Here is a 16959-nt window from a genome sequence, read left to right as displayed (position 1 = left end):
GAGAGAATTATATTGTAATTCATTCCCATGCATGCCGCTCAGAGTAATCACAGTCCATGGCTCCTCTGCCATCAGCGTGGGGTCTCTCACTCTCTTCTCTCCTCTTGCACTGTGCAGTAGGTGTGGGACAGACTGGAGGAGAAGAGACACCACCTGCCCTGCAAGTTCATTTACTTGCACTGAGTTTTGATGGTTATGTTGACAATCTTGTTTTCTGGATTTAAAGTGCGAGAAAGTAGTACTTTTGTATAAGCGCTATATGCTATTCAAATGTTTTGCAGAATATTTTTCTAATGAACCAAATTTGGCAAACTTCTAATGCTTATAAAAATGTAGAATGACATCACTAGTATGCAAATTACTGAATGACATCATCCGGTAATTTTAACAAATTTTGGAGCTGGTGCGAGCAACTGACATTGGAAAAAAGTTGGCAACACTGATAGCACTTTGAATGCATCTGAGCTCCAGGCATCAGAGACAGGTAAACAGCTAAAAAAAAACAGTCTTCAAGGCATAAAAATTTATAAATAATCAAAGAAGACATCAGTGTTGGATTTTTCATTATGGAGTTATTTCAAAAAGTTTCCAAAAAGACAGTTCAAGGATGGATTACAAAGCTTCTGATGGGATGCGATCTCAGTCTTTGGAACAGCACAATGGCTTGCATTAGCTATACTAGTAAAATAAATATGTTATATCTTTGCAGATATCATCACAGTCCCACGACAGTATCGAGACATTTTTTATTGTGATATTGTGAAATTCAATATCATAACATCCCTATTAGGCAATAACATCTGTGGCTTATTTTTGTAACTGTTAAGTCCACGGGGAAAGATTTAGCACAACGAGTATTTTGGCGTGGAGGTAATGTGATCACGTCTGTGGTTAATTAAAAGGAAAAAGTCAAAATTTTGAGTCGTTATATGGTCCTGCTGTCATTCTCAGTAAGAGGCCTCCCCCTGCTTGTTGTGGAAAACTGTTCGCCTGGGTGAGTAACTCTGTCTGGATACTGGAGGAGATATAAAAAGTTCTGCTGACTTCCCAGCCTGTCCCCTTCGCTGTTTATTATTTGGATTTGGTGTTGCAGTCATAAAGTTGCAGGGGCGTTTATGAGGAGCTGAAGATGATGCACTGTAGGCCGTGCCCCCTTGGGAACAACACTTCACCACCCACCACCACCAGAGCTGCCTGCACTTTGCCTGACACTGAATCTACAAACCCATCAAGGATGAAGTGAACGTGTTGATGTGTCGTCTGGAGCGTTTAGAGCTGCACAGAGTGAAACTAAGATCCTTGCGTGTAATTCAGCATAAGCACAACATCTGCGGATCATACAGAGCAAGAAATTTGGATGTAATCTTAAGGGTTCTGGGCTTCATTTCATCATACATCACCAAGGCAAACAGAAAGCTTTTCTCAGAGAATGACAGCAGATTGTGGTTAACTCACACTTATCTTTGTAGCATCCTTTGGCATCTCTTCCTCAGGAGCCACCTAGAAAAAATAGTTTTAATATTTAATATATCATTAATATTATTACAGTTAGGTTTCAAGTTTAATTGCGGTTATAAACATTAAAATGGGAATACATTTACCTCAGTATCAATTAAGAGAAAAATCCACAAAATACATGCAGGTAAAACAGTTTGTAACACTAGATAACAATGTGCATGGACTTAGGAATCCCCCCACGTTTGTTCTTCTAAGCACAGATAATCTAAAGCAGGGGTCCCCAAATGGACAAGCTAGATGGTCCAGATCTCTCTTATAAATTACCACATGTTAAATTTTATTTCACAAAATGCAAACAACATGTGAGCTTAAAACAAATATAATAAAACATATTTCATGAATTAATTACAATTAATCAAAGCTTGTGCAGGTTTTTTTTTTCTCACCTTTTCAAGGGCACATATATAGTATAGTGAATGGCGCCATTTTTAACATCATGTGCTGTTCTTTGAACACAGGCGTATTTCCTTTTTTTTTGTAATTTGCTTTTTTCATTGCTTTTCAACAAATACTATCATAAACAGAAACAATAACAGCACCAAAAAACAAGCAAAGAGAATAGAAAAAAACCCACCCCCAATAAAAAGAGGAGAAAAAACAACATCTTATACACAGGGTAAGCAACAATTTCACCAAACACTAGTCATAAGACCCTAACAAAGTCTTTAGATCTGTACTTCAAAATAAACTGTTCATACAAACTTGACACATTCACAAGTCACTTGTTGTCCATTCTGAATCGACCCCCGACCCACCAGTTGGGAACCACTGATCTAAAGCAACTTATGCTGAAATAAAACCAAAAGCTAGAGCACCTTTAAGTCAAAGTGAAACCACGAAGCCAGTCTGTAAAGTGTGATGGATGTAAAAAACTGACAGTTTGGATAAACGTTGTACCACTGATGTTTAGTTTCTCATCCAAACAGTTTGTCTGCGTGTAAGCAATTTGGTTGTGTGATTGTTCTGTTTCTTGTCCTCTCTGACTTTACTTTTTAGCATTGCGGCTGTGATCCTATATTATAGAAGGAAATGAAACAGCATTATTACAGATAAGAATGATGGCCAAAACTATAGTAATAAAAGTCATGAAAGATTGTAAATATCAAAAATTGGGTTTGTTGAATTTTTTTAACAGATGCTGCATTAGAGTTCATTTCTTTGCATCATAGGGCAGTCAGAGTTTCAGAATCCAGATATGGACCTACTTCATTGGTTGTCCACGGCTGTCTGTCCGTCCAGTCCAAATGGTTCCTGATGTACCACCACTGGATCTCCAGGGAATACGAGGGAGTTCCCGCCCCTCTGAAGGAGCACGCCATCTCCACATCCTGACCTCTCTGAGCAGTCATATCATGTGGCACCTCTGTGAACATGGCTGGACAGACACAGAAGGAGACACAGTTAACAAACGTGTCCAGTAGTCTTAACCCTTTAACACCTGGATCTGTTTTCTTATGTTGCAATCAGATGCCTTTCACAAGCTTTTAAACCTCTGAAACCTGATTAGATATGATCAAAAAGAGAGGAAACAATGTGCAGAAAACTGTATTTATAATTTTCTTGATCATGTATTTAAAATTTAGTTACATAAAAAAAGAAAACAATTTTTTAGCATTTTCTTGAAGTCATTTTTTGTTGGTTTGACTTTTCTTTCTGTTTTTGCATACATTTATGCAATTTGTCTTGCAACTTTTTTTCTAATTTCTCACTAATTTTCAGGCCATTTCTTGTTAAATTGCTCTTCGTCATCTTCCCATGTTTTTGAAAGAAATTGAACCAACTTGCTTAGGTTTCAAAGGGTTTACATGAAACTATAGTGCAACACTTTTCTGAACACTGATATTTTTCCAGTCTCCAAAAGCTTTAACTTTACCAAGTTATGCAAAAAAAAAACAAACAAAAAAAAACCAACAATCAACTATGAGAATATTTAGAATAACATCACACATTACAGCAGAACACTGAACTGAAGTCAGTCGTGGAAAAATGGGTGAAATCTTCCTCGGTTGCATTTTTAAGGCGCTTAGTCACATTATAAGTGTCTGCAATGGTGACACTGATGAAAAGGTGTAAATGTGCGAATGTGTGTTAAAGAAAGTGAGGCAGAGGTGTGTTAAAGTTAAAATGTACTGAATTTAAGTTAAGTAAATGGAGCCTTTAAAATAGGAAACATTGCACCTTGTCTGTTAGATCGTGTAAAAGCTTCTCTGCAGCATTCTGAACACATTAAATAAGGTCACTGAAACTGCAAGAATATCCTAGTCCATCAATAAGGAGACAATATAGTATCAAATGCTGCACTGAGGTCAAAAGCACAGACACTGAGCAGTCATCGGCATTCATAAAGATCCCTTTTCAGTGCTAAGTTTACACATGAAGGTTAAACAGAAAATATACATCAGGAATGATGGTAGCCAAGTGGTTACAGCGCTCGCCACATAACCGCAACATCCCGGGTTAGACTGCAGCCTTGGGACCTTTGTCGCATGCATAACCCCCCCTCTCTCTCCCTCTCTCTCTCTCGCTCTCTCTCCATCCGTTTCCAGACTGCCTCTTCACTAGGCTGGTTTCCATTATAGATTAACACAAAACTTCAGCAATATTTTGAAATATATATTTTAGACATTTTAAAATACAATTGCAAGATGACTGCATTTCCATTGAGCGGTGTTCAATGGCTGTTCAAAACATTGTCAGCTTTATTTCTATTGCAGCCACCACACTAGCCATCATTATTTCCAATCGAAGGCGATGTAGGCGTGTTATGGAGCCAAAATGGCATTCTCCCTTATACATGGGAACAGCCATGTATGAGGGATTTATGGGAGGTGATAGTCCAAGATTTCACAGAGAAATTGTAGATTGAAGACTTCCAGATGATCTGCTCAACTTTTGAAGAGTTATGCGATGCGATAACAGCTCTTATAGCGCCTGGTGCATCATGCCCGAGGGAGCCAAACAGCGAAAAAAAAGTGTTCCCTTTGCAGTTCTGTGAAATATGGCTTTTTCGAGTTGCCTGAAATACCACCTCATGCAAGCGTGAAAACATTTTTGCGATAAATGGGAGTTTTTTCAAAACTGACGTATTTTAATTAGGCTATTCCAATTTGCATAATTGAAGGGTTAATAGAAACCTGCCACCTCTCACAAAAAGGCCAAAATGCAAAAAAAGAAAAAGAAAACATCAAAGAAAATTTGGAAGACTACATGAACAACCTGCACTATTAAGCTTCTTTGTAATTTGCTGCTGATACAACCCTGAACACTGTGAGGTGTAACATTCAGGTGTGGCAGGTCTGAACATTTTAGTCCACACCAATCTGCACAACACCATTAAAAAAACCCAGCAGACCAGCCGTCATCCTCACCTGCACCAGGGTGTTCAAATCTTTGTATAGAAGATTTTTGTTTAAAGGGAGCCATAAATCTAATTTGTCCATGAATATCCAGCAGCAATCATGAAGAGGGGAAGTTACATTTATTCATTGTTCTGTGTTAAACAAAAGGTAAAAAGAGACAGCAGAACATTGTACTGTATTTCGTGTACTGCTCATTGGTTTGTAGTTTTCTAAGCCTCTCAGAGGTTTCCTAGTCTTATTGAACTGATTGTAGTATTATCTGCGAGCTTTAGAAAGCTAAGTGTAAGACTCTTCAGAGCTGTTTAATTCTGCCTGGTAATACATTTTACAGCAAGTTAAAAATAGACAGAAACAAAAAGACAAACATTTAGTTGAAGAATTAAGTTGTGAATTTGCCACTCTTCTACTATACGTTCAGGGTTCTTTGATCACTATTAAATACATCAGTATTTGACCAAAGCAAAGCCATAGCAGTTATAAAAAATGTAAGCCATGCAGTAATATGTTTATAATCACATGCTTTTACCATCGAATGGTAATTACTGTGAAATGGTAATTTACTATCATAGGACATAATTTCTCAGTTGTCCATCAGTTGTTGAACTGAACTGTCACAGCTAAAGTTGACAAGGAGTTCTTGAATGGACCATTAACTTTGTTTGTGTGAGACTGGGACAGATCTGGAGTGACAGTTGTGTTTCAGTGCCGTCAGCTGGACCGACAGTGGAACAGTGATCGGATATGGAAAGGCTCAAGCTGAATGGTAAACGTCAGTTATCATTTTGTGGACACTGTTATCCAAATCGTCTTACAGAACCATGAGCATACTGAAGTTTTTGGAATCCCTTAATTTGGCAACTCATAAATGATGAGCTCTGCAGAACCAGAACGATTCTCTAACTTGCAAAACTTTTATTCCTTTTTCTTTTTTATATGATTCTGCACTGATTGGCCTCATCATCGGAAATCAAATACAGTGAAGCAGGTTATTATTTCATACTACAAGACAACTTTTTGGGAGTGTGATTTTTTTATACCTTGTTTAGTTGGAATTACACACCAGTGAACTGTATTTCCTGAGTCATTTGCTTCCAAGAATAATTTTATCATTGGTTGAGACACCGGATTTTAATAATAATTAAATATATACACAAACTACCCTTTACTAGGTCCATTTACTGGATACACCAGCATATGGTGTTTGCTCAAAATAGCTTTTTCGTTTTTAAGTTTTAACCAAAAAAATGCAGCTGACAACTTTGCTGAAAGTTATAGCATATATATAAGAGTTTTACCAAACATATTTTCTGCTTGTGACAAAGTCATTAAAACCTTTTATCTTTGGTAATGTTATTTGTCGAAATCCTCCCAGCTTATTAAGTGCAAACACCAGATCCATCCATCGTCTATAGTATCATAATTATATATATTTGAAATTATTTTACAGAAATATTATCATTGTTAAAAAAATTTAATTCATTTTATTTTTTTTTGTTGCTATTTTTTAAATTTTTCTTGTAATTTTACTAATATCAACACCAACACAAATTTTAGAATCACTTAAGTTGCTCATTGCCTTCTTCCCATGTTTTTGAGAGAAATCATTTAAATTTGCCCAGGTTTCAGAGGGTTAAAGCAGTCTGAGACAAGCACCCAGGCCATTCGGAAAGTGGCTTCAGGGATTTGCTCTGCCATACATCTCAAAAAGAGCGTGTTTAACATTTCCACTCTTCACAACTCACAGCTCTGCAAATCTAACACATGGGTCTTGTGCTGATTGGGGCAAAATGAACGCGTATTTCTCTGACCGCTCGTCTTTGAAAACTCAGTTTTCTTTGCCAACTTTAAGTTTTCTTTGCACATTTGGACATGACATTTTGTAATTTTGCACCGCCATGGATCTGTTTTGCACGGATGCCTGCTAGCTGACCCTTGAACTCTGACAGGTGATGACCTAGACACCTGCCGGCTGTCCATGTTGCCATGACAACGATGTCAGTCGGGGAAACGATTAAGTAAAAGGCTTAATCTCGGCCCAGGATCGCTGGAACAATCTAAAAATAGACTACATCTATGATGCTATCTGGTGGACATTATCTGTCCACAGACAGACAGACATATAAACACCTGGCAAAATACTCAGAACAGCTGCTGTGATAGTTCCCACTACAACACGTGTCACCAGGACCACATTTTGATATATAGTGATATACCAAGTTCCTGCACATATTCATGATCAAAATTTCGAAACTTTTCCATGACTTTTCCTGACCTATCATTTTGCACAGTGTTGTTTTTAAATGTAATTTCAGCTAGCTGGGACATATGAATCGAGGGACTAAACACAGTGAGACAATGGAGAGACATACGTGATAGTAAATGAAATGTCGCATATCCACACATCCTCCAAGGTGTTTATTAACTCCATATATCATCTCATGGAAATTACAGGAACAGCACTTTTAATACTGCGACTGTCACAATATTTTACACTCGTCATGTGGGAATTCCCCTTGAATCCAGGAGATCTGTATTTTCCCTTGGCTGAAATTCTGTGTTGTCTGTCACACATTAAGAGTTTTATTCCAAACTGAGATCAGCACCACGTGATTTAAGTTTAATTGACTATTTAATGTCACTGAAGTGTATCCGCCTTTCTGACAGAAGACTGACACTCCAGAGGATTGTGTGTGTTTTCAATCAGGCTGCCATTCAAAAGCATTCAGAATAAGTCCTTCTCAAAATGTCTTAACTTTTGCCCCTTACTTATAGATTAGTCTTGTTTATTCGGTCAATAAGCATGAGTCAAACCTGCACCAAATAAGTGCCGTTCACAGATTCAACCCTGGCCGTTCAAGCACTGAGGCTGCGCTATGGATCCGTCTTGTATTACAAGAACAGAACAAGCCTCGAGTCATACATCCCTCTTGTACATTGATCAAATCTGCTTGTATTTTTCATTTGTGAAACCTGAAACGCACCAGGTATCGATTTGACATTAGACAGCCGGAGCCGGCAACAATGCCCACAGCTCCTCTTCTTGTTGATAATATTCAAAGCTGGGACAGAAACAACTGCTGTGTAAGAGATAGAACCTCTGAAGTTGCTCTCAGCAATGATAATCTGTCTTTCCCCACTTAGCTGTGAAGCCCGCAATGCAAAATCCAATGCACATTTCTGCCCTAATGCCTCACACATTTGGAGACCACAGGAAATGTGATAGTCATCAGTAGTCCATTATAATGTGAGGGAGATAATTCTCACGGAGTAATTTACAAAATCCACACAGCAAATGATAATCTGATGACATGAAGTGCTGTTTCTCTCAGTAAAACATCTTTATTTGAATCATTTCAGCACATATTTGACACCTAGATACTCACTTTACTGTTAAAAAGGACAAGTTAAAAGAAAATCTCACAACTTTAAAGGAACAGTGTGTAAGATTTAGGGGGATTTAATGACACCTAGTGGTGATCATGCAGATTGCAAATTAATTTATTAAAATTATAAATAATCTTTGGTATCTTTTTTTTCAACTGGCAGTCTGAAATGTAATGTTAGCTCTTCATGGGTCTTAACTGCAACTGGACTGAATGCTGTCAGATTGGTTCAAACAAAGTGGATCATCTGGGAAACTGAGTGCCAATTTGCATGGAATAAATAGCATCCCTGTTGGTTGAATGGACGATAATAAAGCAAAATGAACTGATTCATAGCACACTTTTTAAATGACATTCCTTCTGATCTTTGGCTTTGGAGTAAGGTATCAAGTATGTTCAAGTCAAACGGCTCAAGTCCAAGTGAAGTCACAAATCATTAAGGTTTAAGTCTTAGTCGACTTTTTGATTTTGTCAAGTTGAGACTATAGTCATCCAATTTGTTATGCAACTCGAGGCAACACATAAAACAAACAGACTGGGGGATTTAAAGCCGTCAAAACACTGAATAAAGCAGTTTCACATCAGATAAGTCATCAATTTCTCCTTGTGGTGGGGCTGCTAACTACTGTAGCTGATGCAAAAACACAAAAACTCAAAAAAAAAAGCAAAAACACAAATGGCCCCATGTTAGTTTATCCCTTCTGGGCTACTATAGAAACATGGTGGGTCAACATGACTATCTTCATGCACGAGGACAAGTTTCCTATGTAGATATAAGCAGCTGATTTTAAGGAAAAAAAACCATTAAAATTCTTATTTTTAGTTGATTATAAACTTAAGATGACATACTCATTATATTATATTCCATTTCTGCCAATATGTCCCCCTAAATCCTACACACTTGACCTTTAAATGAAATTTTTATCTCCTCCTGCTCTGCAAATCTCTATATTCCATTGATTCTGGTGTGACAATGATTTAAACATGTGGCTATCCGATGCTGTATCTCTTAGTAACAGTCATCTCTAAGCTCCATTGTCATTGTTCAGACCATAAAAGGCTGCAATGAGTTGGGTCTGCTCGCCCTCAAGCATTATCATTATCTCCAAGATAAACAGTGGAAGGCTCTCCGCAAATCAGTGCTCACAAGCTACAGTACGGCATCCATCCGTGTCAACCCATTTACCAAGAGAGTAAGGGGACACGGACAGAGAAATTAATATGAGAGAATGAGTGTGAGGGAAAAAGAGACTCTGTATGTGTTTGTGCGATGAGCGGGAAAATAAATCATCAGCAGAGATTGAATTAATGAGCGGGTAGTGTTTATGAGGGCGAGCGACTGTGTGTTTGTGAGGGACTAATATATCGCGAGGATAAAGGGAGAAATTAATATGCGACTGCGCGGATGACAGAGAGAGAGAGTGGCAGAAGAAGAGGAGGAAGGCGGAGGACAATGTGTGAGGAAGCAGATAGCTGTGGGCGGGTGCTGCGGGGACGCCTGTTATTGTTTATTTCTTTGACAAATGGAACGTGGTAATTACAGTTGTGATAGAAAGGGAAGCAGGAGATGTTACTCTGTGGCATATATTACTCCAGGCTTCCTAAAAATCCACCCTACTCCATCTAATAGCTTGTTTACCCCACTCCAAAATAAAAATGTTTCAGAGAGAAACAATTTGAAATAGAAACAACAGGAGTTACTCCAAAAGCGATATATTATGATATACTGTACATCAGTGATGCTCAACTTACAGGGCCAAATGTGGCCCCCTAAAATCCGAGAAACGTCATAAAATCCTAGACATGTCCTGAAATCCTAGACATGTCCTTAAAGTCAGAAACATCCTGAAATCCTTGAGATATCCTAAAATCCTAGAGACACCCTAAAATCCTAGAAAACATCCTAAACTCCAAAACACATCCTAAAATCCTAGAAATGTCCTAAAATCCTACAATTGTTCTAAAATTCCAGATATGTCCTAGAATCCCCCAAAATGTCCTAAATTCGACTGCCATTTTACATCCTAGGCATGTCCCTAAAATCCTAAAAGCATCCTAAAATCTTAGGAATGTCCTAAAATTTTAAGAATGTCCTAAAATTCTAGAAATATCCTAAAATCCTTGAAAGTCCCGAAAACCTTGAAATGTCCCTAAATTCAAAAAACGTTCTAAATCCGAAACATGCTAAAATCTGCAAATGTCTTAAAATCCTAGCAACATCCTAACCCTAACCCTAACCCTAAAATCAAAGAAATGTCCTTAAATTCTTGCAGTGTCCTAAAATCCTAACAATGTCCTAAAATCCTATGTCCTATAATCTTTGAAACATTCTAAAATGCTCAAAATGTCCGAAGATCCCCAACATGTCCTAAAATTCTTGCAATGTCCTAAAATCTAAGAAATGTCCTTAAATCCCCGAAACATCCTAAAATCCTTGAAATGTACTAAAATCCAAGAAATATCATACAATCCCAGAAGTCTCTTTTGTCAGAGTTGTGCGTCAGCCAGCTTGCTTTGGAGTTCAGTTGTTTCAGCTTTAATATTGGTTGAATGCCATTTTGTTGTCCTAATAGGCTTAAATGGAACAGAGCCACCATTAATGTTTTTAGTTCTGTTGTTCCCAAATGGTGGAACACACTTCCAAACTCTGTGCGCTCTGCTGAGTCCCTTTCTACTTTTAAGAGACAATTGAAAACTCATTTGCTCCGAGAACACCTAGGCACTCAACCCGACTCTTCTCCTCTTTGCCCTTTGGGGTAAATTAAGTCAGAAGGTCCAAAACCCAGCACCTAATGATTATCTAGCACTGACAAAGTTGTGTGATGTTGTATGTCAATTGTCATCGTAAGTAGTGATACTGAGATTGTTGAATCTCAGATGCTGAGATCGCTACTGGTTATTACTTTGGTTTCAAATAAAAAAAAAAAATTACAAAAAAAAGGGGGGGCTGTGCGGCACACCAATCACACCTGAAGCACTTTTTGCACTTACTAAGGGTTTTTTCCTTAAGTCTAAATTCTTGCTTGTGTTGTACGTCACTTTGGATAAAAGCGTTTGCTAAATGAAATTGTAGAATTGTAGAATTGTAGTTACTTCAATACACCAACAATAAACTGACACAGACTGATAGCCAGCAGTGTTCCCACAGTAATTTTAAAGGCTTAGCGGGATGCCGGGCCAAAGGGAACCCCTTTCTGGCCAAAAACTGCCAAAAATAATATCCTTTCTTCTGTTCTCATTTTGCAGTTGCACACTACCATGAATCAGTAAACTGGGCAGCAAGTGTCTGTGGTTAGTTCATGTGTCTGTAATACGAGCAGGACATTCGAGTGTCTGTCATCTGAACCGCTAAGTTGATCATGTGAAGGGAACGATTTTGGTGAGCTACCATTTACAAACAGGCTCGGCAGAAAATGACATGCTTATGTGTTTTTGTGTTTTTTGCTGAGCTTGACCAGATGATATTTGGTTTAAATAGATCAGAGATGCTGATTAGCCTTTATTGTTGTCCTTGGAGTTTGCTCCCATTGCATTTTATGTGGATTAAGCACTGAGCCGCACCACATGGTAATTTATGAGGTAATTTGACCTTGTATGCTGTGATTAATCTGGCAAGCGCTTCACACACCAGCAATAATTTTGTTTGAATAAAAATTAAACACCTGGCATCTTCTCCACGTGTTCTTCAACAGTATTTGGAAGAAAGAAATAACAGACGAGAAAAACTGACATACTAGCTTTTCAAATAAGCACTGTGTGTGGATCTAATTCATACAGATGCTAAGAGCAGTTTGTGTGAATTTTGAAAAGTAACTGATAATTATTTAGAAATGTAACAAAAGCATACGCTGTATATGTTGTAGTTGCCATCTTGGTTTTTGGAGCCAGAAGTGACCATATTGCAATCCTTCCCGCTATTTGTAACTGACAAAATAATAATCAAATGACTCTACGCATAACTTAGTAATGCAAAACATGCCTTACTGCCCAACACTGCTGACAACCAAAACTAAAGCTAATTCATTTGTCAGGATACTGAAATGTTTCATGGCATTATTAATACACAGCAAACATCTTATAGGCATAAACCTGCTAAATGTGGCCAGCAGTTTGTACACATGTGGAGCGGTTTTCTGCCTCATGTGTACAGTTAAAATCTAACCTCATACAAAAAAAACTCACTGCAAAATCACTGCAATCTCTAAAAGAAACTAAAAATTTGCATATAACAAAGGTTCATTCAAAATATTAATATAGTGTTTATGAAGTGCTTTGACAAACAAAGCAAAAGCAGAAATGGGAAATATAGAAGCCAATACAACAACAGAAAGCCAAACAGTCCTAGAGAGCACAAGTGAGACAAAACTAGGGTAGAGTTCGGATACAATTAAACAAAAAGACAAATAATGCTGATGTTGGACGCATAATCTAAACATAAAATAAACCAACAAATAGACCAAAACCAACAAAGGACGGAAAGCAATAAAACTACAAATTAAAGGAAATAAAAAAAATAATACATGAATAAGACAGGTGGAAAAAAAATAACAAAAGGAAATAAAATAAAATATAAATTTTGTGTGTTTTGGTTTAATCATGATCATGGATTGGAGGCTACGACATAATATACCCTTCGTTTAGCAGCCAGATCTTGTGAGACTGTACTTACTTCTACTTGTTATTTGTTGCAAAACAGATTCCGCCTGCTGCATGATCGGCTCAGCCGGCGGCGTCAGCCTCTGAATGTCAATGCTGTTCAGTGTGTGAGATGGCTGGTGGTGCATTCGGGCCGCATACAGTACTCTCAAGAGCCTTTCACCATCTTGGCTTCATAATAACAGCTGAGGAAGTGGCAAAGGCGTAGTTTGGCTCACTCAATATTACAATGGTAATTAGGCTGATGTATGGGCATCCTCCGGTACACTCTGGGAAGGAGAAGGGTATATATTGCTCTGTTGTTCAATTACACTACTGCTAAACAGAATTGTATTTTCATTACGATGCTAATTTAGCTAATATCCCCTAATGGATAGCCTCCATGTAAATACATCTGTGGTTACAGTTTCACTCAGACTGTAGAAGGTAAAATCTTTTGTGTCTGCATCTTTTCTAAGACTGCTTAATGGCATCAGTGGCATCAGCCTCTGAATCTGAATGCTGTTCATTACGTCAGAGTCATACTTAGAGGCTGGAATACCAATGGAGCCAGAAGATTGATCTTTATAATGTCTTGATAGGACTCTGGGCCTATTTAAATGCTCAAAAAACTACAGAATAGGGAACCATTCACATTTGAACTGGTATCAGTACACAACAGTACCTTGATTTTTCAATGTGACACCCTCTCTGTGATGACAAATGTTTTTTAAGACAAGCTACAAAAAATAAAATAACATTTTATTATTGTATTATTGGCTTGATTTTTTTTAAAAGAGTGCTGTTGAAATATTTTACCATTCGGTTATTCATAGCACCACACTGTCAGAGCGCAGCGCGTACTCAGGGCAGAGACGGAGCAGCAGAATGTAGGGCGCATTGAAAGTGAACTGTTCATTCTGCTGGGTCTAAAAGTTTGAATTCACTCGCAGCAGCTTCTCCTCTCATCCATCAATCTTATCTGATCAGCTGTTAATGGGTCACCAGATCAATTATCCAATGTGCAAGCCACAAACTGCTCAAAACAAAAATCTCAAAATTTAGAGAGGGGACACACACTGATATACACATGCATTAAAAAAAAGAAAGACAAAAACAAAAATGCTCTGTCATCTGAAATGGAAACAAATTGTTGAGTTAAAAATACATATTTTCATTTTACATACTCTACACAAACACACATCGAAAGTGTTGTGAAAAGTGTTGATGGTATGATGACAACAAGATGATTAACAAGAGAGTAAATTTGCAGTCTATTTTTGCAGAGAAACACAAAAATCTTGGGAAAAGACAGATGACATGCAAAATCTCTTGATAGGCCAAGCTCTGCCTGAGCAGGCAGTGCTGCAGATTTAACTTGTTAACACATACATGGAAATAAAAAAAAGCGAGAGGTTCCATGATGCACACATGCTGCTCAGGTAGGTGGTGTGACCCAGGCGTGACACAGTCTCGCTCTCTCTTTCTCACCTCAATGCGCTCTCAGGTATTAAAATTTGGCACCAATTGAACAAACATGAATTGCCTCTCTCTCTGTAGTACCAATGTTTATCACTTGATGCCTTTAAACCAAGTTCAGTATCCAACGGTACTACAGAAAACCTAAGTGAGCAACATCCCAGGTGGGATCAGTTCTGAATGATAAATAACACCATGTGTATCATCTTAGGGAATTCACTTTCTTCATGCTCTCCTTCACTGAGAGGTCAGAGGTCAGGTTTAGCAAGAGCAGCAGCCACGGAGCTTGTAGGAGTTTCATATTTTTTTCAGTGCAGAGGATGTGATCAAATCTGCAGCCACATACTTATAAGATGCTTTCTCTGAGCACTCCTGTTTCTTGACACCATGTATCATATTTTTCTGTCAGTTTAAAATGAAGTTTTCAAATCTGTGTTGGATATACGTAAGAAGGTAAGCCCATCGTATTATAAGTGTATGGTCTTATCCAAGATTAGCAGATGGGAACTTTGTGCTGAAGTTTTCAGCATTACAGTTTTTGCACTTGCCATATGTTGTCATAATTTTGAAGAGTTTTCCTTTTGATACAAAAGAGGACTTTGTTGTGTTTACAGCTGATGCATCAGCAATTTATGCAGCATCTACAGTAAATCTAATAATTACCTCTTCAGTTTCTTTATTTATTTACCTCAGCGACAAAAAGTGCCAGGCATTTATTTTGAAGTTTGGATGAATGAGTTTGTTTTTTTTTAATGTGATGCAAACTCAAAAGTTCATCTATGTTCATCTATAGTTTTAATAAAGTCCGTATAAAAAGTATTTTCACATCATTAATCCCATCAGTACAGCAGAGTAATACTTTGGGAAAAACCCAACACTTTCTACAGTACAGTATTTTCACATTAAAAGTCTGCAGCCTTCCCTTTATAAGTAGGGAAACATCAGACAGTGTTCCGAGTTCAAAACATTATTTCTGTCAGGGAACAAAAGTACTGTCAGAATATCAACCAAATTGCAAACCACAAATATGTTACATTTGTACATTATTATGCAGCAGATACATCAAAACTATATTTAAATGCTGTGTATAATGCGTGGTTTGCTTTGGTTTGGTTTCGGCATAAAAACTACTTGCTTATGGTTAGGAAAAGATCATGTTTTGGCTTTAAATACCAGGTTTTGGCACTGGAAAAGCAGATGTGTTTGGTAAAACACTATGGTTTTTAATGTCAATATCCCCACTCTAAACAACCAACAAACACAGTGATGAATCTGTAAAAAACAACTGGTTTTGTTGTCTGTTCGTCAACAGTGGTCTGCAGTAGGCAGGCGTCTCAACGAGGTGTCACGCCGCCAGCCCATATAGCAGCCATAAAAGCAAAACAGTATGCTAAAAGAGGCTAAAAGGCTCTATAAAGCTACTAAATTGTTTGATAATTCTGTGCAAATTTATAACCACAGACAAAGTCTTTTGCATTGCATTTCTTTCTTTCAGTTAATGTAAGAGAAACTAATTTACGGAGCTTTAAGTCATTCCTGGTGCATATGCTTGCAGAATGTGTGTTTCTATGCGTGCTATGCATGTTGCTATCTATTGTGTGTATTTAACATATGCATTTCAGCATTGTATTATGTGGGAGCATTGTGTATCACATGTATATCACATGCCATGCACTTATTCTGCATGTGCATCCACTTACACACACACACACACACACACAAGGACATGCTTAAATGTACATGTAAGTGGGTGTGTGTGTATATGTGTGCAAGTGGACCTTCACCACCCTTGGCTTTGCCAGCTCCCCCCCACTTGAGCTCAGTTTCCTGCTGTTTTGGCCCAAATCCCAGCTGCCTGCCTGCCTCCCCACAGCGCAGGTCAAACACTGTTTTCCCTCTTAATCAAATGAAAAAGGTTAAAAGGAGAACATGGCTTCCAGAGCCAGAGGGTTCAGCCGGAACACCAAGGACGAGTTTGAGCTTTTTTTTTCTCTAATTCAACATAACTAAAGGTGCCACCTCTGCGCAAGAAATTATTACCACATCAACACGCAACGATTACTTCCTCACACAAACACAACGGGTGTGGAGAGTTCAGAATAACAATAACGCCTTTGTAGAACAAAGCTGTGCGAGGTGAATGTGCTTTAAGTATCTCTTGTTTCACCACTCGTGTCTGAGGGGGACATCAGGCGGATGAAGAGGCTCACTTGATCACTCAGGTGATTACAAACAATATCTGAATAACAATGGCATGAACAAAAGGGCTTGCAAATCATGATATTTGTAATCACAGATGGATTTGTGAGCGGTGCGGCATCAGCTCTCAAACTCCAGTCTTTCCCCTCCATCACGATCAGGAATAATACAGGCACATGAAACAGGCTTCTCATCCAGCAGGGGCTTTATTTTGCTCTGTAGGACCACATCAGTTGTCTGGCTTAGAGCTCCCAGTTGGAACAATAAGAAATGCAGGACTAGAGCCGAGGCTATTTCTGTCCTCTGTGCTTTGCATTAAAAAAAAAATCCTGCAGCCTGTGAGGTGCTGTAAAATTTCCTCTTTTTTTTCACTGGAAACATTAAGA

At 38.2% G+C, this 16959-nt stretch overlaps 1 protein-coding gene across 1 annotated transcript in view; it reads right to left on the bottom strand.

Annotated features, from left to right (window-relative positions):
• vstm2la (V-set and transmembrane domain containing 2 like a) overlaps positions 1-16959 on the bottom strand; it is an 89819-nt gene that overhangs the window by 29797 nt on the left and 43063 nt on the right. The window contains exons 2-3 of the mRNA XM_042492227.2: positions 2724-2893; positions 1456-1500 (exon numbers count right to left, since the gene is read on the bottom strand). Coding sequence (XP_042348161.1) covers positions 1456-1500; positions 2724-2893 — 215 coding nt within the window. The remainder of the gene's footprint in view (positions 1-1455; positions 1501-2723; positions 2894-16959) is intronic.

This window comes from Plectropomus leopardus, chromosome 9, assembly GCF_026936395.1.
Source record: "Plectropomus leopardus strain MGB_pleo_1.0 chromosome 9, ASM2693639v1, whole genome shotgun sequence".
Lineage (NCBI taxonomy): Eukaryota > Metazoa > Chordata > Actinopteri > Perciformes > Serranidae > Plectropomus > Plectropomus leopardus.
The sequence above is the reverse complement of the archived record's forward strand: the minus strand, read 5'-3'. Positions and strand labels throughout refer to the sequence as shown.